This window comes from Coregonus lavaretus (assembly GCF_964263955.1).
Source record: "Coregonus lavaretus genome assembly, chromosome: 19".
Taxonomy (NCBI): Eukaryota; Metazoa; Chordata; class Actinopteri; order Salmoniformes; family Salmonidae; genus Coregonus; species Coregonus lavaretus.
In genome coordinates this window covers 48,668,221-48,686,181 of record NC_140006.1, presented here as the reverse complement: position 1 = coordinate 48,686,181, position 17,961 = coordinate 48,668,221, and the positions used below count along the sequence as shown (strand labels likewise).

At 44.3% G+C, this 17,961-nt stretch overlaps 1 protein-coding gene across 2 annotated transcripts in view; it reads right to left on the bottom strand.

Moving 5' to 3' along the window:
* LOC311146611 (macrophage mannose receptor 1-like) overlaps positions 1 to 17,961 on the bottom strand; it is a gene marked incomplete at its 3' end in the record, with an annotated part of 67,788 nt that overhangs the window by 14,035 nt on the left and 35,792 nt on the right. For both annotated transcript variants that reach the window (XM_084183140.1, XM_084183141.1), the window contains exons 18-23: positions 14,629 to 14,693; positions 4,261 to 4,361; positions 3,776 to 3,918; positions 3,464 to 3,572; positions 2,091 to 2,218; positions 1,395 to 1,439 (exon numbers count right to left, since the gene is read on the bottom strand). In XM_084183140.1, coding sequence (XP_084039266.1) covers positions 1,395 to 1,439; positions 2,091 to 2,218; positions 3,464 to 3,572; positions 3,776 to 3,918; positions 4,261 to 4,361; positions 14,629 to 14,693 — 591 coding nt within the window. The remainder of the gene's footprint in view (positions 1 to 1,394; positions 1,440 to 2,090; positions 2,219 to 3,463; positions 3,573 to 3,775; positions 3,919 to 4,260; positions 4,362 to 14,628; positions 14,694 to 17,961) is intronic.

Sequence of the window (17,961 nt, the reverse complement as noted above, 5' to 3'; positions counted from 1 at the left end):
TGTGGTGTGGTGTGGTGTGGGTGTGGGTGTGTGGGTGTGGGTGTGTGGTGTGGGTGTGGGTGTGTGGTGTGGTGTGGGTGTGTGTGTGGTGTGGGTGTGTGGGTGTGTTGTGTGGGTGTGTGGTGTGTTGCGATTATTCGCAAATGGAAGAAACACAAAAGAACTGTCAATCTCCCTTGGCCTGGGGCTCCGTGCAAGATCTCACCTCGTGGAGTTGCAATGATCATGAGAACGGTGAGGAATCAGCCCAGAATTACACGGGAGGATCTTGTCAATGATCTCAAGGCAGCTGGGACCATAGTTACCAAGAAAACAATTGGTAACACACTACGCCGTGAAGGACTAAAATCCTGCAGCGCCCTCAAGGTCCCCCTGCTCATGAAAGCACATGTACAGGGCCGTCTGAAGTTTGCCAATGAACATCTGAATGATTCAGAGGAGAACTTGGTGAAAGTGTTATGGTCAGATGAGACCAAAATGGAGCTCTTTGGCATCAACTCAACTCGCCGTGTTTGGAGGAGGAGGAATGCTGCCTATGACCCCAAGAACACCATCCCCACCGTCAAACATGGAGGTGGAAACATTATGCTTTGGGGGTGTTTTTCTGCTAAGGGGACAGGACAACTTCACCGCATCAAAGGGACGATGGACGGGGCCATGTACCGTCAAATCTTGGGTGAGAACCTTCTTTCCCTCAGCCAGGGCATTGAAAATGGGTCGTGGATGGGTATTCCAGCATGACAATGACCCAAAACACACGGCCAAGGCAACAAAGGAGTGGCTCAAGAAGAAGCACATTAAGGTCCTGGAGTGGCCTAGCCAGTCTCCAGACCTTAATCCCATAGAAAATCTGTGGAGGGAGCTGAAGGTTTGAGTTGCCAAATGTCAGCCTCGAAACCTTAATGACTTGGAGAAGATCTGCAAAGAGGAGTGGGACAAAATCCCTCCTGAGATGTGTGCAAACCTGGTGGCCAACTACAAGAAACGCCTGACCTCTGTGATTGCCAACAAGCGTTTTGCCACCAAGTACTAAGTCATGTTTTGCAGAGGGGGTCAAATACTTATTTCCCTCATTTAAAATCCAAATCAATTTATAACATTTTTGACATGCGTTTTTCTGGATTTTTGTTGATGTTATTCTGTCTCTAACTGTTAAAATAAACCTACCATTAAAATTACAGACTGATCATGTCTTTGTCAGTGGGCAAACGTACAAAATCAGCAGGGGATCAAATACTTTTTCCCCTCACTGTATATGTCTGTGTAGATGTATATTTACTGTATGTATATTTACTGTATGTATATTTACTGTGTGTATATTTACTGTATGTATATTTCTGTGTTTAAGTGAATATACGTGTAGCATTTTTACTTAAAGTGTAAAGGGTATTTACCCGATTAACTTGATGCCATCGCTGTCTTAACGTCGGCGGCAGATTCTAAAATTAAGAAACAAAATATTATACATGAATGGTATTTATTAAGAGACATTATTGGCTTAGGGATAAGATTTGCAAAGTAAACTAGCACATCACGTCCAGTATGCCACCCAGTGGTCCAGGCTCAAAGTAAACGAACACATCTGTAGCCTAAACACAGTCCAGTTCAAAGTGAACGGCACAGATCCATATATGACAATGGCTATTTGCATATAGGCCTATTGCAGCTCTGATTGGTTATGCCGGACCGGTCTGTGTAGAGTAAGGGCTGAGTCGTGCCTATCAATGCAATAGAATCCTACTCCAATGCGTTCTGCCTACAAGAAAATCTCTTGCATAGTTCGTTTTGTGTGGGTATGTTACATTGAAATTGGCTAACATTGCGTTGATTCGATCACAATTCCCACAGTACAGCGGAACATTGATAGTGTTAACTAAAGGGGAAAACTCAAGAAAGGTGAGTGAAGTTCAATTTCGTGCTTCTCTGCAGCTTAGACGGAACATTGTCTATGTCTATGTGAATGTTTTGTTTATATGTAAATGCATAAATGTCTGCTTCGCGTCACGCCTACGACCAGCTGTGGTATATTGGCCATATAGCACCCCCCAGCGGGCCTCATTGATTAGGTAAATGTGTGCATACATGCATACCTTATTGGGATCCCAGTTTAAGTATTTGACTGCCTGGCCATCGGTCCAAACAAACCTGTCCCGGTTTAAGTTACTCAGTCCAATCCACAGGTCAGTGGCCACAGTAGTCATCTGGGTCGTCAGAAACACTGCAACCATAGAGACAGATAGAGGTCTCATCTTTGTATCTGTGCCATTATAGCGTCTGTGACAGCGTGGGCAGCTCATTGAGGCTACAGCCCATAGGAATCCCCACCCAGCTGACTACTTTAAAATGGTGGAAGCCCTCAATCCATCCAGAGCCCTCTTTCTATCTCTATGGTTACAACCCACAGGAGAGAGAGTTGGTCAGGAGAGAAAAAGGTTGGATCAACACTGACTGACTGATATTTGGCTGTTCCTTTATTTGATGGTACTGTCATTTTCGTCTGTAAAACAAGGTGCTACTAACATTTATAGCAGTATCCATGGGGTGTTTATGTGTATGACTGTCTGTAATGGGTCAGTTGATCAGTTTGACAGTTTAGGGTCAGTGGCGTTGTCTGTGGGCGTTAACTACCTGCCTGTCAAAGAGAAGATGACTGTTCATTCAGTATATACAGTATATCTTTTGCAGTGGTGTAAAGTACTTAATAAAAAAAACTTTAAAGTACTACTTAAGTAGTTTTTTGGGGTATCTTTACTTTACTATTTATATTTTTGACAACTTTTACTTTTACTTCACTACATTCCTAAAGAAAATAATGTACTTTTTACTCCATACATTTTCCCTGACGGCCAAAAGTACTCGTTACATTTTGAATGCTTAGCAGGACAGGAACATTGTCTAATTCACTCACTTATCAAGAAAATCCCTACTGCCTCTGATCTGGAGGACTCACTAAACACAAATGCTTAGTTTGTCAATTATGTCTGAGTGTTGGAGTGTGCCCCTGGCTACCCATAAATAAAAAAACAAGAAAAGGGTGCCGTCTGGTTTGCTTCATATAAGGAATTTCAAATGATTTTATACTTATACTTTTGATACTTAAGTATATTTTAGCAATTACATTTACTTTTGATACTTAAGTATATTTAAAAACAAATACTTTTAGACTTTTACTCAAGTAGTATTTTACTGGGTGACTTTCACTTTTACTTGAGTCATTTTCTATTAAGGTATCTTTACTTTTACTCAAGTATGACAATTGGGTACTTTTTCCACCACTGGTTTTATTGAATTGTTTTGTATGTTTTAGGATAGATAGAGGTGAAAGGTTAAAGGTAGGACAAAGAGTGATGAAAGAGCAGTGGGCAGGATTCAAACCCCCAGCGGCACATCGTAGATGTGATCCAGAGGCAACGGCTTAGACGGCCACAGATGAGGGTCATTGGATTAAAAGCATCTCACCAACCTTGCTCCCTCCTATTGGCGATGGACGCCAGGTTTGCGCCCATGGATTGGCAGAACGATCTGGCCTCGAGCCAGGTACTAGGTACCCGGTGTCCAATCAGTTTGTAGCACTATAAACAAATCAATAAGCAATACATCAACTTGATTAATTAAAGTTGATTGACTATAGGCAAACACTTAGAGTTAGACTTTCATTCTCAAAGCCTGTTGTAAAACTGTATCGTCTGTTTTCATGTGAAAGACTTTTAACATTAAATTATTATTACATTATTATTATTATAACACTCTTCCTGTGTGACCTGTGATCTCTGACCTTAGACTGGTAGAGGGTCCATTCCGGGGGACATCCTCCTGTGGGGGGGGCAGTAGGGGCCACAGTGCTGTTCGCTGGGGGGGAACCAATCCTCTCACAGATGGACCTCATTTGGGTGCCACAGTTATAGTCGTGCCAGAAACCTGAAGACACAGACACACAGTTATAGTCATCCTAGAAACCTGAAGACACAGACACACAGTTATAGTCATCCTAGAAACCTGAAGACACAGACACACAGTTATAGTCATCCTAGAAACCTGAAGACACAGACACACAGTTATAGTCATCCTAGAAACCTGAAGACACAGACACACAGTTATAGTCATCCTAGAAACCTGAAGACACAGACACACAGTTATAGTAGACCTAGTCATGCCCTTGAGTTCTGTGGTAACCACCCCCCAGATTCAGAATTAAAATAACTCAATGCAAGTTCTTATAAGAGAGGATCAATTATGGGCCTCATCTCATCTTTAGCTCACCCATGGAGGCATACATGGCAACACAGTTCTCATCGTTGTTCTTGAAGTCCGGCTGGTTGTTGTCCCATCTCTGGTACACTACTGGGGAACCGTCCATCCACCTGGACAGAACACGGAACACAATAACTCAGAACTTAGAACACAAGAACTCAGAACACAAGAACACAGAACATAAGAACTAAGAACACAAGAACACAAGAAGATTCAAGAACATGAGAACTCAGAACACGAGAACTCAGAACACGGAACACAAGAACTCAGAACATAAGATATTGAATATCAGATATTGAATATCCCTTTGAGCACGGTGAAGTTATTAATTACACTTTGGATGGTGTACACCCAGTCACTACAAAGTACAGGCGTCAGTAACTAAGATGCCGGAGAGGAAGGAAACCGTTCCGGGATTTCACCATGAGGCCAATGGTGACATTAAAACAGTTACTGAGTTGAATCACTGTGATAGGAGAAAACTGAGGATGGATCAACAACACTGTAGTTAATCCACAATATTAACCTAAATGACAGAGTGTGTCACGCCCTGGCTCTGGGGACTCTTATATGTTGAGCCAGGGTGTGGATTTTCTATGTTTTGTTTTCTATGTTTTAGGTTCTAGTTCGTTTTGATCTATGTTGGCCAGGGTGGTTCCCAATCAGAGGCAGCTGTAGCTCGTTGTCTCTGATTGGGGACCATACTTAGGCAGCCTGTTTGGCACTAGTATTTGGTGGGATCTTGTTCCGAAAGGTTTGTGTTGTCCATGCTGTTCTAGCTGGAGGTAAGCAGGAGGTAAGCTTCTCATATGGTGTTGAGTAAAGCTTAACCATGTATTAGATCGTAGGTAGGTAGTTAGTTGTAGTTAGGTATTGTAGTTATTGTAGGTTAGTATTGTTGTTATTGTAGGTTTCCGTAGGTAATTGTAGGTTAGTATCGAAGCACGAGGCTAGCTAGCTAGCGGGTAGCTACTGGTAACGTTTAGCAACGGTGGAGAGCTGTTTCCAATGTTAATGTGCTGCTAGCCAACGTTTAATTTTTGCTGCGTTATGCGTTATGAAAGGAACTAGACACGGACATGAATTATCTGTTTAGTGTGCTAACACACTCTTGGCAGTTTGTTGTAACCAAGTATTGGTGCTAAACTGTGTGTTAATGGATGCTAGCATGCTAGTTAGCTATGGCGTCATAGCTAGGCATCGTGGGTTGTTGTGGGTAGTTACTGTAGGTTGGCAGTGTCTTCGGCCGTGCCGGCTGTAGCACGAAGCGAGCTAACTAGCCGTTTTTCGAACAGAGTCAGAGTCAACACAGTAGCCATTGTGTGCCGGGTGTAGCACGAAGCTAGCTAGCTAGCCGTTCTTCAAACAAAGTCAACACAGTGGCCATTGCTAGCTACCCAACACGACCAGCTAACTGTACTGTAGTAGCTAAATACAATATACTTGTCCTAGCTAGCCAACGTTTAATCATTGCTGCGTCATGAAAGGAACTTGACACAGACACGAATGATCTGTTTAGTGTGTTATCACACTATTGGTGGTTTGTTGTGACCAAGTGTTGGTGCTAAACTGTGTGTTACTGGATGCTAGCATGCTAGTTAGCTAGTTAACACACTATTGGTGGTTTGTTGTGACCAAGTGTTGGTGCTAAACTGTGTGTTATTGTTATTGGATGCTAGCATGCTAGTTAGCTATGGTGTCATAGTTAGCTAGCTGAATAAAGTGGGTTGAGTCTATTCCTTTAAACATTGAACCACTGTGGTTCACAACAATTCTGATTTCTAAAGGTGGAAGTTGGGAGAGTTTTTGTTCGGGTGGTTCAGTGAAACAATTTTAGTTTCTGAGGTAGAAGTTTTTGGTGAGGGAGGCCCTGCTCTCTCCTCTCCCAGATGCTTAGCTCATTTCATTCCGATCTCCTCTGCATTTTTGTAGCCATTTGCTACAGCCTGTCAACTATGCCTCTGCCTATCCCTGTTCTCTCCTCTCTGCACAGGCTACACAAACGCACCACACCGCGTGGCTGCTGCCTCTCTAACCTGGTGGTCCCTGCACGCACCCCACACCTGGAGTTCCAGGTCGCAGGCAGCCTCTGGAACTGCCGTTCTGCTGCCAACAAAGCTGACTTCATCCCAGCCTATGCCAACCTCCAGTCCCTCGACTTCCTGGCGCTGACGGAAACATGGATCACCACTGAAAACACTGCTACTCCTACTGCTCTCTCCTCGTCTGACCATGTGTTCTCGCATACCCCGAGAGCATCTGGTCAGAGGGGTGGTGGTACAGGAATCCTCATCTCTCCCAAGTGGACATTCTCAATTTTTCCCCTAACCCATCTGTCTATCTCCTCATTTGAATTCCATGCTGTCACAGTCACTAGCCCATTTAAGCTTAATATCCTTGTCATCTATCGCCCTCCAGGTTCCCTTGGAGAGTTCATCAATGAGCTTGACGCCTTGATAAGTTCCTTTCCTGAGGATGGCTCACCCCTCACAGTTTTGGGGGATTTCAACCTCCCTATGTCCACATTTGACTCATTTCTCTCTGCCTCCTTCTTTCCACTCCTCTCCTCTTTTGACCTCACCCTCTCACCGTCCCCCCCTACTCACAAGGCAGGCAATACGCTTGACCTCATCTTCACTAGATGCTGCTCCTCTACTAATCTCACTGCAACTCCCCTCCATGTCTCCGACCACTACTTTATTTCCTTTTCTCTCTCGCTCTCCTCCCACACTACTCACTCTGCCCCTACACAGATGGTAATGCGCCGCCGCAACCTTCGCTCTCTCTCTCCCACTACTCTCTCCTCTTCCATCCTATCATCTCTTCCCTCTGCTCAATCCTTCTCCCTCCAATCTCCTGATTCTGCCTCCTCAACCCTCCTCTCCTCCCTTTCTGCATCCTTTGACTCTCTGTGTCCCCTATCCTCCCGGCCGGCTCGGTCCTCCCCTCCAGCTCCGTGGCTTGATGACTCATTGCGAGCTCACAGAACAGAGCTCCGGGCAGCGGAGCGGAAATGGAAGAAAACTAAACTCCCTGCCGACCTGGCATCTTTTCACTCCCTCCTCTCTACATTTTCTTCATCTGTTTCTGCTGCTAAGGCCACCTTCTACCACTCTAAATTCCAAGCATCTGCCTCTAACCCTAGGAAGCTCTTTGCCACATTTTCCTCCCTCCTGAATCCCCCCCCCCCCCCCCTCCTCTCTCTCTGTGGATGACTTCGTCAACCACTTTGAAAAGAAGGTTGACGACATCCGATCCTCGTTTGTTAAGTCTAATGACACTGCTGGTCCTGCTCACACTGCCCTACCCTATGCTTTGACTTCTTTCTCCCCTCTCTCTCCAGACCATCTCCGGTGACCTTCTCCCCTACCTCACCTCGCTGATCAACTCATCCTTGACCGCTGGCCATGTCCCTTCCGTCTTCAAGAGAGCGAGAGTTGCTCCCCTTCTCAAAAAACCAACACTCGACCCCACTGATGTCAACAACTACAGACCAGTATCCCTTCTTTCTTTTCTTTCCAAAACTATTGAGCGTGCCGTCTTTAGCCAACTCTCTTGCGTCCTGCCACAGTCATACTCTGGACCTAGTTTTGTCCCATGGAATAAATGTTGTAGATCTTAATGTTTTTCCACAAAATCCTGGACTATCGGACCACCATTTTATTACGTTTGCAATCGCAACAAATAATCTGCTCAGACCCCAACCAAGGAGCATCAAAAGTCGTGCTATAAATTCTCAGACAACACAAAAATTCATTGATGCCCTTCCAGACTCCTTCTGCCTACCCAAGGACGTCAGAGGACAAAAATCAGTTAACCACTTAACTGAGGAACTCAATTTAACCTTGCGCAATACCCTAGATGCAGTTGCACCCCTAAAAACGAAAAACATTTGTCATAAGAAACTAGCTCCCTGGTATACAGAAAATACCCGAGCTTTGAAGCAAGCTTCCAGGAAATTGGAACGGAAATGGCGCCACACCAAACTGGAAGTCTTCCGACTAGCTTGGAAAGACAGTACCGTGCAGTACCGAAGAGCCCTCACTGCTGCTCGATCATCCTACTTTTCCAACTTAATCGAGGAAAATAAGAACAATCCAAAATGTCTTTTTGATACTGTTGCAAAGCTAACTAAAAAGCAGCATTCCCCAAGAGAGGATGGCTTTCACTTCAGCAGTGATAAATTCATGAACTTCTTTGAGGAAAAGATCATGACCATTAGAAAGCAAATTACGGACTCCTCTTTGAATCTGCGTATTCCTCCAGGGCTTAGCTGTCCTGGATCTGCACAGCTCTGCGAGGGCCTGGGATCGGGAGAGACACTTAAGTGTTTTAGTACTATATCTCTTGACACAATGATGAAAATAATCATGGCCTCTAAACCTTCAAGCTGCATACTGGATCCTATTCCTACTAAACTGCTGAAGGAGCTGCTTCCTGTGCTTGGCCCTCCTATGTTGAACATAATAAACAGCTCTCTATCCACCGGATGTGTACCAAACTCACTAAAAGTGGCAGTGATAAAGCCTCTCTTGAAAAAGCCAAACCTTGACCCGGAAAATATAAAAAACTATCGGCCTATATCGAATCTTCCATTCCTCTCAAAAATTTTAGAAAAAGCTGTTGCGCAGCAACTCACTGCCTTTCTGAAGACAAACAATGTATACGAAATGCTTCAGTCTGGTTTTAGACCCCATCATAGCACTGAGAATGCACTTGTGAAGGTGGTAAATGACCTTTTAATGGCGTCAGACCGAGGCTCTGCATCTGTCCTCGTGCTACTAGACCTTAGTGCTGCCTTTGACACCATCGATCACCACATTCTTTTGGAGAGACTGGAAACCCAAATTGGTCTACACGGACAAGTTCTGGCCTGGTTTAGATCCTACCTGTCGGAAAGATATCAGTTTGTCTCTGTGAATGGTCTGTCCTCCGACAAATCAACTGTACATTTCGGTGTTCCTCAAGGTTCCGTTTTAGGACCACTATTGTTTTCACTATATATTTTACCTCTTGGGGATGTTATTCGAAAACATAATGTTAACTTTCACTGCTATGCGGATGACACACAGCTGTACATTTCAATGAAGCATGGTGAAGCCCCAAAATTGCCCTCGCTAGAAGCCTGTGTTTCAGACATAAGGAAGTGGATGGCTGAAAACTTTTTACTTTTAAACTCGGACAAAACAGAGATGCTTGTTCTAGGTCCCAAGAAACAAAGAGATCTTCTGTTAAATCTGACAATTAATCTTGATGGTTGTAAAGTCGTCTCAAATAAAACTGTGAAGGACCTAGGCGTTACTCTTGACCCTGATCTCTCTTTTGACGAACATATCAAGACTGTTTCAAGGACAGCTTTTTTCCATCTACGTGACATTGCAAAAATCAGAAATTTTCTGTCCAAAAATGATGCAGAAAAATTAATCCATGCATTTGTTACTTCTAGGTTAGACTACTGCAATGCTCTATTTTCCGGCTACCCGGATAAAGCACTAAATAAACTTCAGTTAGTGCTAAATACGGCTGCTAGAATCCTGACTAGAACCAAGAAATTTGATCATATTACTCCAGTGCTAGCTTCCCTACACTGGCTTCCTGTTAAGGCAAGGGCTGATTTCAAGGTTTTACTGTTAACCTATAAAGCGTTACATGGGCTTGCTCCTACCTATCTTTCCGAGTTGGTCCTGCCGTACATACCAATACGTACGCTACGGTCACAAGACGCAGGCCTCCTAATTGTCCCTAGAATTTCTAAGCAAACAGCGGGAGGCAGGGCTTTCTCCTATAGATCTCCATTTTTATGGAACAGTCTGCCTACCCATGTGAGAGACGCAGACTCGGTCTCAACCTTTAAGTCTTTACTGAAGACTTATCTCTTCAGTAGGTCATATGATTGAGTGTAGTCTGGCCCAGGAGTGTGAAGGTGAACGGAAAGGCTGGAGCAACGAACAGCCCTTGCTGTCTCTGCCAGGCCGGTTCCCCTCTCCACTGGGGTTCTCTGCCTCTAACCCTGTTGCAGGGGCTGAGTCACTGGCTTGCTGGTGCTCTTTCATGCCGTCCCTGGGAGGGGTGCGTCACTTGAGTGGGTTGAGTTACTGACGTGATCTTCCTGTCTGGGTTGGCGCCCCCCCCCTTGGTTTGTGCTGTGGTGGAGACCTCTGTGGGCTATACTCGGCCTTGTCTCAGGATTGTAAGTTGGTGGTTGGGGATATCCCTCTAGTGGTGCGGGGGCTGTGCTTTGGCGGAGTGGGTGGGGTTATATCCTTCCTGTTTGGCCCTGTCCGGGGGTTTCTTCGGATGGGGCCACAGTGTCTCCAGACCGCTCCTGTCTCAGCCTCCAGTATTTATGCTGCAGTAGTTTATGTGTCGGGGGGCTGGGGTTAGTTGGTTATACCTGGAGTACTTCTCCTGTCTTATCCAGTGTCCTGTGTGAATTTAAGTATGCTCTCTCTAATTCTCTCGTTCTCTCTTTCTCTCTGAGAACCTGAGCCCTAGGACCATACGTCAGGACTACCGGGCATGATGACACCTTGCTGTCCCCAGTCCGCCTGGCCTTGCTGCTATTCCAGTTTCAACTGTTCTGCCTGCGGCTACGAAACCCCTACCTGTCCCAGACCTGCTGTTTTCAACTCTTAATGATCGGCTATGAAAAGCCAACTGAGAGACCTGAGCCCTAGGACCATACGTCGGGACTACCGGCCGTGGTGACTCCTTGCTGTCCCCAGTCCGCCTGGCCTTGCTGCTATTCCAGTTTCAACTGTTCTGCCTGCGGTTATGGAACCCCTACCTGTCCCAGACCTGCTGTTTTCAACTCTTAATGATCGGCTATGAAAAGCCAACTGAGATTTATTCCTGATTATTATTTGACCATGCTTGTCACTTATGAACATTTTTGAACATCTTGGCATGGTTCTGTTATAATCTCCACCCGGCACAGCCAGAAGAGGACTGGCCACCCCTCATAGCCTGGTTCCTCTCTAGGTTTCTTCCTAGGTTTTGCCTTTCTAGGGAGTTTTTCCTAGCCACCGTGCTTCTACACCTGCATTACTAGCTGTTTGGGGTTTTAGGCTGGGTTTCTGTACAGCACTTCGAGATATTAGCTGATGTAAGAAGGGCTATATAAAATAAAATTGATTGATTGATTGATCTCTCTCAGAATGACCTTCTTGATCCAAACCAATCAGGTTTCAGGATTGGTCATTCAACTGAGACTGCTCTTCTCTGTGTCACGGAGACTCTCCGCACTGCTAAAGCTAACTCTCTCTCCTCTGCTCTTGTCCTTCTAGACCTGTCTGCTGCCTTTGATACTGTGAACCATCAGATCCTCCTCTCCACCCTCTCCGAGCTGGGCATCTCCGGCGCGGCTCACTCCTGGATTGCGTCCTACCTGACCGGTCGCTCCTACCAAGTGGCGTGGCGAGAAGCTGTCTCCGCACCACGTGCTCTCACCACTGGTGTCCCCCAGGGCTCAGTTCTAGGCCCTCTCCTTTTCTCCCTATACACCAAGTCACTTGGCTCTGTCATATCCTCACATGGCCTTTCCTATCATTGCTACGCTGACGATACACAACTAATCTTCTCCTTTCCCCCTTCTGATAACCAGGTGGCGAATCGCATCTCTGCATGTCTGGCAGACATATCAGTATGGATGACGGATCACCACCTCAAGCTGAACCCTGGCAAGACGGAGCTGCTCTTCCTCCCGGGGAAGGACTGCCCGTTCCATGATCTCGCCATCACGGTTGACAACTCCGCTGTGTCCTCCTCCCAGAGTGCGAAGAGCCTAGGCGTGACCCTGGACAACACCCTGTCGTTCTCCGCCAACATCAAGGCGGTGACCCGCTCCTGCAGGTTCATGCTCTACAACATTCGGAGAGTACGACCCTGCCTTACACAGGAAGCGGCACAGGTCCTAATCCAGGCACTTGTCATCTCCCGTCTGGACTACTGCAACTCGCTGTTGGCTGGCCTCCCTGCCTGTGCCATTAAACCCCTACAACTCATCCAGAATGCCGCAGCCCGTCTGGTGTTCAACCTTCCCAAGTTCTCTCACGTCACCCCCCTCCTCCGCACACTCCACTGGCTTCCAGTTGAAGCTCGCATCCGCTACAAGACCATGGTGCTTGCCTATGGAGCAGTGAGGGGAACGGCACCTCTGTACCTTCAGGCTCTGATCAGTCCCTACACCCAAACGAGGGCATTGCGTTCATCCACCTCTGGCCTGCTGGCTCCCCTTCCTCTGCGGAAGCATAGTTCCCGCTCAGCCCAGTCAAAACTGTTCGCTGCTCTGGCACCCCAATGGTGGAACAAGCTCCCTCACGACGCCAGGACAGCGGAGTCACTCACCACCTTCCGGAGACATTTGAAACCCCACCTCTTTAAGGAATACCTGGGATAGGATAAAGTAATCCTTCTACCCCCCCCCCCCCCCCCCCAAATTGTAAAGTGGTTATCCCACTGGCTATAGGGTGAACGCACCAATTTGTGAGTCGCTCTGGCTAAGAGCGTCTGCTAAATGACGTTAATGTGCCCTTGAGCAAGGCACTTAACCCTAATTGCTCCTGTAAGTCGCTCTGGATAAGAGCGTCTGCTAAATGACTAAAATGTAATGTAATGTAAATGTAACCTAGGACTTCACGTATCGTTTGTTTATTGTTTTGGTTCGTGTTGTGTACACAAATAAAGAATGTACGCTTATCATGCTGCGCCTTGGTCCGCTTCATCTGTCAACGATCGTGACAGAGTGAAAAGAAGGAAGCATGTACTGAATACATTTTTTTCCAAATAATGCATCCTGTTTGCAACAAGGCACTAAAGTAATTTTGCAAAAAAAATTGCCAAAGCATTTAACTTTTTGTCCTGAATACAAAGTGTTATGTTTGGGGCAAATCCAATACAACACATTACTGAGTACCACTCTCCATATTTTCAAGCATGGTGGTGACTGCATCATGTTATGGGTATGCTTGTAATCGTTAAGGACTGGGGAGTTTTTCAGGATAAAAGAAATGGAATGAAGCGAAGCACAAGCAAAATCCCAGAGGAAAACCTGGTTCAGTCTGCTTTCCACCAGACACTGGGAGATGAATTTACCTTTCAGCAGGACAATAACCTAAAACACAAGACCAAATCTACACTGGAGTTGCTTACCAAGAAGACAGTGAATGTTCCTGAGTGGCCGAGTTACAGTTTTGACTTAAATCAGCTTTAAAATCTATGACAAGACTTGAAAGTTTTTGTCTAGCAATGATCAACAACCAATTTGACAGAGCTTGAATCATTTTTTAAAGAATAATGGGCAAATGTTGCACAATCCAGGTGTGGAAAGCTCTTAGAGACTTACCCAGAAAGACTCACAGCTGCAATCGCTGCCAAGGGTGATTCTAACATGTATTGACTCAGGGGTGGGAATACTTATGTAAATGATATATTTCTGTATTTCATTTTCAATAAATGTGTACAAATGTCTGAAAACAAGTTTGCACTTTGTCATTATGGGGTATTGTGTGTAGATTTGTGAGAGAAAAAACTATTTAATCCATTTTGAATTCAGGCTGTAACAACAAGATGTGGAATCTGTCAAGGGGTATGAATACTTTCTGAAGGCACTGTATGTGTGTGTGTGTTGTTGTTGTAGTTATTTTTTTTTTGGGGGGGGGGGGGGTATCCCTGGAACCTCCTACTGCATTATTCAACATTTCTGATTAGTAAGGAAGCAATACAAATAACAAATCGAATTCATTTCTTTCATTTTTTCTTTTAAAAATATATTTTAAGCCATCCTGATTGGGTGGGCCAGTATTCAGCCTCTGCCCAGCCTGGCACTGCCGTGGCCTCTGCACGAAACATGGAACACAGAACAAAGAACACAAGAACCCAGAACAAAGAACACAAGGACTCAGAACACAGAACTCAGAACACAAGAACTCAGAAACACACAAGACACAGAAAGAACACGGACAATACACGGCAAATATGATGCATTCATGACATGACGGAATGTTCGGAAATACAACTTCTAAACTCGGAGCAGTTATTTGTGTGCATTCACATGCTTTGAAATCGTTGATAACACCAACTGGCTAATGTCTAACTAGCTACGTCAACCATAAACAAAAAGTGCAGCCGTCACGCTCTCAACCAAATTATTGTGTTAAATAAACATCCAAATAGATTGATTTGGATAAATAATGTTTTGGTAAGTTATGTCTGAGAAGTATCTGAGTCTCCAATTGGAGTGCTTTTCAAATCGATTTCTCCCACAAAGGAAGCTTGTATTTCAGAGTTTTTAAAATGTCAAGAACGCAGCAATAGAAGAGCAGTTTGACACCATTAGTTTAGTTTATTTGAAAATCTATTTACTCGTTTTATACTCACCCGAAAGACCGATCAAGATCAACTGTTAGCCCGATGTAATGGGATCCCAAACGCTCTTTATTTATCTGAAAAATAACAATTAACATTAGCTCTCTCTCTCTCTCTCTCTCTCTCTCTCTCTCTCTCTCTCTCTCTCTCTCTCTCTCTCTCTCTCTCTCTCTCTCTCTCTCTCTCTCTCTCTCTCTCTCTCTCTCTCTCTCTCTCTCTCTCTCTCTCTCTCTCTCTCTCTCTCTCTCTCTCTCTCTCTCTCTCTCTCTCTCTCTCTCTCTCTCTCTCTCTCTCTCTCTCTCTCTCTCTCTCTCTCTCTCTCTCTCTCTCTCTCTCTCTCTCTCTCTCTCTCTCTCTCATACTTGCCAAAGCAAGTGTAATAGATAATAAACAAAAGTGAAATAAACAATAACAATTAACAGTAAAATTACACTCACAAAAGTTCCAAAATAAAATTTCAAATGTCATTATGTGCAAAAGCACAAAAGGGAAAATAAATAAACATAAATATGGGTTGTATTTCCAATGGTGTTTGTTCTTCACTGGTTGCCCTTTTCTTGTGGCAACAGGTCACAAATCTTGCTGCTGTGATGGCACACTGTGGTTTTTCACCCAGTAGATATGGGAGTTTATCAAAATTGGATTTGTTTTCGAGATCTTTGTTGGTCTGTGTAATCTGAGGGAAATATGTGTCTCTAATATGGTCATACATTTGGCAGGAGGTTAGGAAGTGCAGCTCAGTTTCCACCTCATTTTGTGGGCAGTGTGCACATAGCCTGTCTTCTCTTGAGAGCCAGGTCTGCCTACGGCGGCCTTTCTCAATAGCAAGGCTATGCTCACTGAGTCTGTACATAGTCTAAGCTTTCCTTAAGTTTGGGTCAGTCACAGTGGTCAGGTATTCTGCCACTGTGTACGCTTCGTTTAGCGCCAAATAGCATTCTAGTTTGCGATGTTTTTTTGTTAATTATTTCAAATGTGTCAAGTAATTATCTTTTTGTTTTCTCATGATTTGGTTGGGTCTAATTGTGTTGCTGTCCTGGGGCTCTGTGGGGTCTGTTTGTGTTTGTGAACAGAGCCCCAGGACCAGCTTGCTTAGAGGACTCTTCTCCAGGTTCATCTCTCTGTAGGTGATGGCTTTGTTATGGAAGGTTTGGGAATCGCTTCCTTTAAGGTGGTTGAAGAATTTAACGTCCCTTTTCTGGATTTTGATAATTAGCGGGTATTGACCTAATTCTGCTCTGCATGCATTATTTGGTGTTTTTCGTTGTACATGGAGGATATTTTTGTAGAATTCTGCATGCAGAGTCTCATTTTGGTGTTTGTCCCATTTTGTGAATTCTTGGTTGGTGAGCAGACCCCAGACCTCACAACCATAAAGGGCAATGGGTTCTATAACTGATTTAAGTATTTTTAGCCAGATCCTAATTGGTATGTCAAATGTTATGTTCCTTTTGATGGCATAGAAGGCCCTTCTTGCCTTGTCTCTCAGATCGTTCACAGCTTTGTGGAAGTTACCTGTGGCGCTGATGTTTAGGCCGAGGTATGTATCGTTTTTTGTGTGCTTTAGGGCAGCGGTGTCTAGATGGAATTTGTATTTGTGGTCCTATTTTTGTCTTACTGAGATTTACTGTCAGGCCCAGGTCTGACAGAATCTGTGCAAAAGATCTAGGTGCTGCTGTAGGCCATCCTTGGTTGGTGACAGAAGCACCAGATCATCAGCAAACAGTAAACATTTGACTTCAGATTCTAGTAGGGTGAGGCCGGGTGCTGCAGACTGTTCTAGTGCCCTCGCCAATTCGTTGATATATATGTTGAAGAGGGTGGGGCTTAAGCTGCATTCCTGTCTCACCCCACGGCCCTGTGGAAAGAAATGTGTGTGTTTTTTGCCAATTTTAACCACACACTTGTTGTTTGTGGACATGGATTTTAATTTTGTATGTTTTTCCCCCAACACCACTTTCCATCAATTTGTATAGCAGACCCTCATGCCAAATTGGGTTTTTGAAATCAACAAAGCATGAGAAGACTTTGCCTTTATTTTGGTTGGTTTGTTTGTCAGTTAGGGTGTGCAGTGTGAATACGTGGTCTGTCATACGGTAATTTGGTAGAAAGCCAATTTGACATTTGCTCAGTACATTGTTTTCACTGAGGAAATGAACTAGTCTGCTGTTAATGATAATGCAGAGGATTTTCCCAAGGTTGCTGTTGAAACATTTCCCACGGTAGTTATTGGGGTCAAATTTGACTCCACTTTTGTGGATTGGGGTTATCAGTCCTTGGTTCCAAATATTGGGGAAGATGCCAGAGCTAAGGATGATGTTAAAGAGTTTAAGTATAGCCAATTAGAATTTGTGTTCTGTATATTTTATCATTTCATTGAGGATACCATCAACACCACAGGTCTTTTTGGGTTGGAGGGTTTGTATTTTGTCCTGTAGTTCATTCAATGTAATTGGAGAATCCAGTGGGTTCTGGTAGTCTTTAATAGTTGATTCTAAGATTTGTATTTGATCATGTATATGTTTTTTTTGTTTGTTCTTTGATATAGGGCCGAAAAGATTGGAGAAGTGGTTTACCCATACATCTCCGTTTTGGATAGATAGCTCTTCGTGTTGTTGTTTGTTTAGTGTTTTCCAATTTTCCCAGAAGTGGTTAGAGTCTATGGATTCTTCAATTACATTGAGCTGATTTCTGACATGCTGTTCCTTCTTTTTCCGTAGTGTATTTCTGTATTGTTTTAGTGATTCACCATAGTGAAGGCGTAGGTTCAGGTTTTCTGGGTCTCTATGTTTTTGGTTGGATAGGTTTCTCAATTTCTTTCTTAGGTTTTTGCATTCTTCATCAAACCATTTTGTCATTGCTGTTAATTTTCTTAGGTTGTCTGCTTGAAATTGTTTGATTTGATAGGGAAGCTGAGAGGTCAAATATACTGTTCAGGTTTTCTACTGCCAAGTTTACACCTTCACTATTACAGTGAAATGTTTTGTCCAGGAAGTTGTCTAAAAGGGATTTAATTTGTTGTTGCCTAATTGTTTTCTGGTAGGTTTCCACACTACTTTCCTTCCATATATAGCATTTCTTAATATTATTCAGTTCCTTTGGCTTTGATGCCCCATGATTGAGTATTGCTCTGTTCAAGTAGACTGTGATTTTGCTGTGGTCTGATAGGGGTGTCAGTGAGCTGACTATGAACACTCTGAGAGACTCTGGGTTGAGGTCAGTGATAAAGTAGTCTACAGTACTACTTCCAAGAGATGAGCTATAGGTGTACCTACCATAGGAGTCCCCTCGAAGCCTACCATTGACTATGTACATACCCAGAATGCGACAGAGCTGCTGGAGTCG